General features: G+C 43.0%; 1 protein-coding gene across 1 annotated transcript; it reads left to right on the top strand.

The window, feature by feature from the left end:
- Nucleotides 1–3,711: 3,711 nt before the first annotated feature.
- On the top strand, nucleotides 3,712–8,617 carry LOC142817316 (uncharacterized). Its single transcript, XM_075894355.1, has 3 exons — nucleotides 3,712–3,837; nucleotides 4,622–4,810; nucleotides 8,195–8,617. The coding sequence occupies exons 1-3, from the start codon at nucleotides 3,801–3,803 to the stop codon at nucleotides 8,488–8,490; spliced, it is 522 nt and encodes a 173-aa protein (XP_075750470.1). The 5' UTR covers nucleotides 3,712–3,800; the 3' UTR covers nucleotides 8,491–8,617.
- The last annotated feature ends 223 nt before the right edge of the window (nucleotides 8,618–8,840 follow it).

Below are 8,840 nucleotides of genomic sequence, written 5' to 3'. Positions count from 1 at the left end.
TTCTGATGTTCTTTGTCTTTTTTGCCCAATTCATGACGCCAGCTGTCAGATCACGTTAACGTCACGAAGAAATAATTTCTAGTTTAGTCGATATACGAGAGATATCAGCTGGCCATTGACCTATCACTCGCCTAATATTAACCCGCACGTCATTTCTGTCTTGTATCAAGTGATGGTCGGGGGTGATAGACTCGTTTTACTTCGTTAAAAAGCCACCTGAAGTTTTTTAACGTTCACCAAATCCTAGCCTATGGGCCTACTACATTTCCGCCTCCATCGAGAATGCAGCAGCCGAAGTCAGAATTCGATGCCACGACCTATAACTGAAGGAGAAGTAGCTGAGTAAACAAAATCACATTGGACGAAAAAAGCTAGTTATTAAAAAACAACTACCTGTTATATGCAAGAGAGACACACTGGATCATCCTGGTAAAAATGGAGCATCACACTCCAAAGCCGATGTGGCTTCCCAGGACAATTAAACGCCACCCATTAGAACACATGGGCCAGATTGTATTGTATTAAAACACTCTCGGAAAACACGTACCACGTTGTTTCTAGTGTTGCACTGCGATTTTACCGAAATTCCCCAGTGTGTCAGTTAAGTATAAAAATAGTAGTCGTTTTCGGTAACTAGCCTTTTTCTTCTTAATTGGTCTTGTTTAGCTTACTTCCTATTCAATCCCCACAGGCCATCGCCGCAGCCGACGATAGATGGCTCTAGCACATGTCCCCAAATCCTGGTCATGGACGGGGCCTGCCTTCAGAAAAACATCGAACCCATGAAATGTTTGTCATTCACACGGTTAAGAAACATCTGTACGTGGTTGCATCCATGAACGTCATCAGGAGTTTGTCTTAGAGGCTGCCAACCGATGTAGCATAATGGATATGGAGGGGGGGGGGAGCTGCTGTAACTTGGGTGGGAGAAAGGGCTGGTGTGGCTTCAGGGGTGCTAAAGCTCCTTTTGCACCTTCCGTTTCAGTGCCCATGGTGCCATCTCTCGGCGGCCGTAACAGCGTCCTGTCATTAGAAATCTGTCAACACCTACAAAAAAATATGAGGACCCATTGTAAAATAATAAACTCTCTGAGAAGTCGCGTGGCTAGTAGGTTGAATCTATATTTTTAATAGAATGTTCAAGAAAGTTTTTACTGTATGGAACCGAGTGTCATTATTGATAATCACCTTTTTTGGCAGGTATTATTTTTCTCGCCTATTTCTCAGTTATTTACGGCAGCCCACCACTGTCATCGACGAGAGATGGGGCTGCATGTACATGTCTTTTAGAGACTCTACATGAGCACTTTCCCTAATATCTCTAAATCATGGTCATGAAGAACGTTTAGGCTTTTGTTGAGCTGGACGTGTCATCACTGAAGCAGGCTGTTCGAAATCACAAACATTCCTTCCGAATGCAAAGGTCTGTCAATTCGTCCTCTGGACTTTGTACCATGTACACGCCTTGAGAATTCGTGCGATAGCCTTCACGATCCTGTACAAGAGCTACCAATTCTGTTTCGCGAAGCACATGCCTTATACTAGAGTCAGTTGTGCCCGCAGAAGCATCGCTATCTTATTGAGGAAATTCGTTGCCATGCCCAACCTTTTCATATTTTCTTGTGTATTCTTAGTGCGATCAACAAGAGTGTAACATCAGGCTCTGGTGGTTCCGATAGTCATAGAGGAATGTACTTGGAGATAAATCTCTCTGGCTTGTGACTGTTTTGGAGATTGGTCGAAGTCGACGCGTACCGAAGAATAAGTGGACATGCTGGGCATACTTGCCGTCTCAATATCAGCCCCAGCATGTAGCTGTGATCTAGTGAATTCGATACGAGGAGCATAGCGCATTATACGTTATGTTGACTTATATGTGACAACACAGCGTGGTAATTCTTTAAAGCGTCAGTGTAAGTGTATTATTTGACGTTGTTTGCATGCGCCACATTTCTCTTGATTTGAAAAAAGTTGCAGCACGTTTGGGACCATAAGCACTCCATTGGTTAGAGCATTTTACCCGGCGCAGAGCTGCAGTCATCTGTCCTATCAATAGGAATCAACTTTCTAGCGCACTGACATTGGATGCATAGATGTATCACTCAAGAAAGGCCAAAATATGCAATGCGGCACTAGCTGAATTTATATAAATCAACTCATATCTCATTTTAAGTGTTAAAATAGCAGTGATTTAGTAAAGTAATTTACGCATATGTTGCGAAACATCTACTTGCAGTGATGGGTCACGGTATTTTCGTGGATATAATTTTTCGTGAAAGATTGCAATTATTAAGTACAGACGCGTCGTACAGAAGAATGACTACTGACGCGGCCACTTAGTGGTTGTAAAGGCAGGAAAGTGTATATGCGTACAAGGGCGCGAACTAGCAGCACAACTGTTTTTCGTCTTCCGATGAAATATTTCAGAACGCTCGTAGTTTCATTTTACAGAAGGATGCATTTAAAAAGCAAAACTGAGCTTTGTCGTGCTCATTTTACGTATGTCGTTCGCAAGGATTCATTCATTCATAATCACTATTGAACGACATTCATCAGGTGGAGGGAACTACTACACAAAGTAGAGAGTTTCCATATACGCAGGTATTGAAGAGAGATCCCACAACGGTTACAGGCAAAATGACAGTACATTGCAACGTTGATGTGCCAAAACAGACAGTTAGTGTGGAATAAAAAAGTGCGTGAATTATTGCAAAATTAAAACCAGACATCCACTGATTTATATGAAGTGCCGAATTCTTAATAAATGTGAGGGCTGTTTCTTTTTTAGAAATAAGGTGTTCTTCATTAAACAGTCAGAACAAAGGAGCAGTATTAGAGAACACTGACTTAATAAGTGTGTTTTCTAAGCTGAATGTGCCTGCATTGTAGGGACCAAACGGTATTGCTGAAACAACCGAAAGACCATGGTTTTACCATGGGTGACTCTCTTTAGTGCGCAAACATTGCTGTGAATTGTCGAACTCGTTTCAAAGACCATCGCAAAAATCGGCCTATTTTTGTCATAGACAACTTGTTTTAGACAAAAATTGTCTAGGAGATTCAAATCCATTTTTTGTTTTTGTTAACCAAACACATTCTAACTTACTGTTTCTTCATGAAACGATGTCTTGAAAGCATCTCTGCTAGTGAGAAAAAACAAAACAAAAAAAATCTCACACAGACGTACGTCGAAGCTGACGCGTGTTCGGTTGAAAGTATAACACGAGCCCAACAAAAGAGCATTGTTAATGCTGCAGGATGTGAAACGTAGCAAATTGACAGGAGAATACTTCAGCGCCTATAGAATTGAATTCACCACATGTGTTGGGTGCTGGAAAGCACATTTGTATCAGCACAACTGCACAACGACGTTGAAACGCGCATACAGAGGTGTTGCCTTGTTTTACGTATGGTGATTACGTACGGTGTAATGTTATGCCAATGATCGGGGTAAGAAATACGCACAAAGACGATATATTATGTATGTATGCGCTTACTCTGAATGAGTACAGACACTTAGCAACGTTTAGTTTTTGTATTATGCTTTCGTATTTTTTTTCCTAACTCATCTTCACGCTGTGACACCGAGAAAAATGGCCTGCAAAGTAGGAATTCCATTCTTACTCAAGCTCTCAGACACTTTTTGACAATGCGCTGCATTCATAACAAACAGATAGTAGTACAATGCAATGAAGCAAAAGCTCTGCGAGTGAGGGAAAAATAAAGGCGGCGGTCTTTGTTAATGTTTTCTATGACAGTTGCAGCCTATCGTACCGAAGGAAACTACACACAGCACCAATATGACGGGGTTCCTGATAACCTGCCTTCTGATCGCTGGTAAGATAATTTCGTCTCTTGCTGTGATAGATTTCCAAAGAAATAAGATTATTTTTCTGTATTATAGTCATTCTTCAGGATGTATTTGAGTGTAGACTGTGGAATCTCACCTACTTGTTTTTTGTATTATATATAACTTGCATATAAATGAATTGTTATTTGTTCTAGCTAAAGCATGTGCTAATCGCTTTACTTCGAGGCAGCCACTTGTGAAATATGTAGGTAATGCACAAATAAATAGATGCTGATGACGTTTCATGAATTTATAGTAATGTAATTGTCCCTGAAACTACCTTCCTACAATCTCGGTTGTCTTGTGGTTATGGTCCGTACTGTTGACGCGATGGTGCAAGGGTGGGCGCTAAGAAACCCCTGATGGTCGAAATACCTCGAGCACTCCACTAAGTCGGTCGTCATGTCATGGTTATGGGATGCAAAGCATTAATAAATATTAAACTGATTCTTTTTAAAAGGAGCTCGTACAAGATCGTACCGGGTTATAATATCTGAAGTGCTCTTGCCATATATACTACGGCTGACATTGGAAGTTCCAGTACCGTTACGCTCAAGTTTTTTTTTTTATCTGGCTAAAGAATTCTTTGCAAGGATTCCGAAACTTATCTCACCTCGGGACCCCGAAGAGAAACGTACTCGGTGTATCGAACGCTTTCTTAGCGCATGAACCAGTTCGTTGTTACCAGGTTCAATTGCTCTGGCTTCTTGACAAAGCAGCCTCCTAAATGGGCACTTATGGCGCTTATATTTTGTCGTACTTTCGTTGCAGGAAGCTTGACTGGTGCACAAGGGCAAATAGGAGGGCGTACAGGTGCCAAAGGATTAAGAGGACACTGGTCAGGCGGCATCGTGAATGTCGGGCCGCGGGGGGCACCCGGTGTTTCCGCGGTATTCCAGGCATCGTTTGGCGGAAGCTTTGGCAGCGACACGGAAGATGAACCTACGTCAGGTGGCTTCGGTAAGGCCATTTGCGGGAGGGAAGGAAAGGGGGTTGATAATGCCTCACAACTTACCGTTGTAAGAGAAAAGCAACGCATGAAGTGGTGAAACAATACCTGGGTAGTAGGTATGAGCGCTGGGCCCGAGCACGGCCGCTTTATAATATCCAGTGGCCTCATTACGAGATAGCACCGTGGCAGTCATGGCTGCACCGTTTTTTTTCTCGCAGTAACGGGATGTCAATCAGTGGCAGATTCAGAAAAAGGGATGGTAGAGATGATTACCTCCTCCCCCAATGTCCGTGTCAGCATCCCCCCTTTTTTACTTCAGTGCTTGTAGTCCATCTCCTATCGCCATTAAGACTGGTGAGTAAAAATGCCGTGAGCAAACAATAGCAGCGTTTAAGCAAGCAGCCTGGTGTGCGACAAATGGCAGCGCTGCGAACGGAGCTCATATGACGTCTATTTGGGGATTCACGCGCTTTCCTTTTGAGGCCTGGTGCCATATAGAAACCATGAATTTGCGTGATAAAGCTCGACAAAGAAGCAGTTCAGTTGGTTCTTTGATGTCTGGCGGCTTCTGACGCTGTTCGAGCAACCGTGGCTCTCCACTTTTAAATCCGTTTGCTAGCACAGCACTTCGTTTCATAGCACTCCGTGCAGTCACTCATTGTCTGCACGCCGAGTTCTGCACAATATTAAATGGTAAATGTTGAAAGGCATGCATCGACTACTTTAACTACATTATAGTGCAATTTCTGTAAATAATGCTGTAAATATTTGTGGTCTTTTTTATTAACAGAAGTAATAAAATGTTGTGGTGCCACACTTGATTATTATTGCTAAGTTAAGAAAGGTGACAACAATAAATATTGGAACTAGTTCGGGGTTATAACTAGGTTCCTAATTTGGAAATGATTATCACAATACAAAATGTGATACGAGCTCGACAGCAGCTGCAGACCAGCAGTGAATATAACTTTTATATTAGGTTACGCGAAGCCATTGCCTCAGCCTTCTTCACACATGTTAAATTACACGCGTAAACGTTGCCTTACCCTGATTTGCTCGAACAGCGAGCATTCGCCGCTTCACCGCAGTGAATCGCGATGGAGACGTTGTGTGGCGGGACGATTGCCGCGATGTTGATGCGGTGTTGACAGCCTCCACTGCGCATTCAACAACGTTGCCTGCGTCATAAACCACTTTGCCGTCGATGAGACACCGTGACCTTTCACAAGCTTTATCTGCATGCTTGTAGATGCTGGAGAAAGGTACGATTGCTGAAATATTGCAAAAAATAAATAAAACACGCGAACGAAATAGTGTCGTACTCGTACTGAGGAAGGTTTGATAACGAGCGAAAACACACACATACATAGTTCAACTTTCTTACCCGCAAAGCGATTGGTGTCTTCGACGCATTCGTCGACCATTCAGAGGATTCCCTGGCCCTGTCGAATGAGCTGCAACTAATTCAAGATTGTAATCACACGGGAAAGCTGTCGTTCAAGGCGTTCGTTGATCTTCACAAGGCTGTTAGTTGGACGTAGTTCCTGTCTGGAGGAGATTATCTGCGAGCAGGAGCTGCAGTGGCTGTAGCGCGGTTGGAAGTGCAGTCCTCTAATTGACGTCACACGCTAGTGGGCGCCACTCCAATATCTCAATGCCAAGATCTCAATGCCTTAAGTCATGACCATTGCTTGTGAAAAGCAATGGTCATGACTACGCCCCTCCCTTCGGTGTTACTTCAGGCGACCGTCCCCCACCCCTCCCCCTTCCCTAAAGTGAGTCACTGGATCCGCCTCTGACATCAGCAGACCTCTTTACCTGGCTTATTAGACACTGATTATGATGGACGTTCGTAATCTTTAAACCTAGAATGAAGAAGCCAGACGCTACCCCCTGCCCCGACAGTGTCTATCGACACCACCCTGCAAGGCGCCACTTAGCAAGGCTACAGCCAGCAAGGTAGCTTCAGCAAGGTCCAGCCCAAGCTCCTCAATGCTTAGGTACGCATAAGCGTACTTGGAAATTCACTTGGTCCAGCTGCGCACACCCACAACGGGTGCTGTTCGGCGCACAATTTATGTGGAATACCTGGCTGTAATAATTGACAGTAATACTTCAGGTAATAAAAACAAACATATTTCCACAAAATGAATCGGGAAGCACGTTCAGTCATGGCTCGCAAATGGTTGATCGTCGAATGCGTAAGTTGAAAGTCGTGGCTACAAATACCGGCTATAGAAAGGATGCTTCCAGATACGCTTAAAATAACTTTTATTTACATAGTAATCACGAGACTCCTGTTAAATACAATAATATTTCGTATGCTTTTTTGGCTGACTGTCTTTTAGCTTCATTTGCTTGTGTCGATAAAAAAAAGCTCCTCGAGGAGTTGCCCTAAAAAGGTAAAACACAACAGAAGAATTATCGAATGCTTGCCAGGGTGATTAAGTGTCATTCACGAGCCTAGCTCATCTCTGCTTGTTGGCATTTGGTACATATTTATTGGCATGTCGTTAAATCTGCGGTATGGTGTGCGAAGATGTGACACAAAGCATAAGTATACATCGGTACGTCTATGTTTCCACGCTATTGAAATAAGACGCTAAGAATCAGCAATGTCACCAGATTGTGCATGTTGATATTTCTAATCTGTGCTCGTTATCACTCATCTGATACTTTTTTCACTTTCGCTCATTCTATTGGTAAGACTACTACTCTGGAGGTCAGAAGGTCATGCCTTCATGAATAAAGTGTACTATTAGAGTTGAATTCATTCTGTGAAATTAGTAAAATGTCAACTTCATATACCTTTCCTTTTTCCTCTCAGATACGAACATACATACTACGAAATACATACATACATACATACATACGTACGTACGTACGTACATACATACATACATACATACATACATACATACATACATGCATACATACATGCATGCATACATACATACATGTTTGGGTGCACGTTAAAGAACCCCAGGTGGTCAAAATTTCCGGAGTCCTCCACTACGGCGTCTCTCATAATCATATGGGGGTTTTGGGACGTTAAACCCCACATATAAATCAATCAATCAATACATACATACATACATACATACATACATACATACATACATACATACATACATACATACATACATACATACATACATACATACATACATACATACATACATACACAATCCCATGGAAGCGGAAATGCTGCAGGCCCATGTGCTCAGATTAGGGTGCACGTTAAAGAACCCCAGAGGGTTGAAATTTCCGGAGCCCTCCACTACGGCTTCTCTAATAATCATATGGTGGTTTTGGGATGTTAAACACCACATATCAATCATTCATTACATGCATACATACGGGCTAAATCAAAACCTTTTGTTTGCTTGCAGGCTATGGGCAGACTCGAAGTGCTGGGCGGCCCCCCGCCAAAATATATTCGAGATATCTAGAGCATGAACCATGGCGTCGTTATGGAGATTACGGCGGTTCGGGAAATGAAGTTGATGGACACCCACTCTACAGTGAACACAAGGCGCCATGGGCAGGTGGATATGAAAATGACTACGGGCACATGGGGTACGATTCCTACCCTTACGCGATTGGCAATGGCAACAGCGAACGCTTAAGTCTTGAGAAACCCCGCCGGCGTCAGGGGCCCTGTCGGAGTTTTTTCTGGCCCTGCTGAAGCCGGTGCATTCGGAGTGGGTGTGGCTACTAGGTGGGGTACAATACTATCTTTTTCTCGTTTGTTATAACCCTTTCACCAACACAACACGTGTTCAATATCTATAATAAAAATTTTAAAGTTATAAGGCATTGCCACTCCCAATAAGAACAAGTTCGACACTTGCGTGCAATATATTTACACCTGTGCAAACACTTACAAAGGTAATCGTTCCCTTGAAGTGAGAACACGTGATGTCCTGCATCTCCGGTCAAATAGCACGTTTTCTTGTCGAGTTCTGGCTTCTTTCTGTTCACTAACAGAACTGGAGTCTACAAGACAGACCATAAATATTACATATATGACGGACC

The sequence above is a fragment of the Rhipicephalus microplus genome, chromosome 5, assembly GCF_043290135.1.
Source record: "Rhipicephalus microplus isolate Deutch F79 chromosome 5, USDA_Rmic, whole genome shotgun sequence".
Classification (NCBI taxonomy): Eukaryota; Metazoa; Arthropoda; class Arachnida; order Ixodida; family Ixodidae; genus Rhipicephalus; species Rhipicephalus microplus.
This window is presented reverse-complemented; position numbering and strand designations above follow the sequence as displayed.

What these genes read in the sequence shown, in the direction of transcription:
- LOC142817316 (XM_075894355.1), top strand. Translation starts at nt 3,801, where the DNA reads ATGACGGGGTTCCTGATAACCTGCCTTCTGATCGCTG. An exon ending in AACCTGCCTTCTGATCGCTG is followed by an intron (nt 3,838 to 4,621) that starts GTAAGATAATTT and finishes CTTTCGTTGCAG; the next exon opens with GAAGCTTGACTGGTGCACAA. An exon ending in ACCTACGTCAGGTGGCTTCG is followed by an intron (nt 4,811 to 8,194) that starts GTAAGGCCATTT and finishes GTTTGCTTGCAG; the next exon opens with GCTATGGGCAGACTCGAAGT.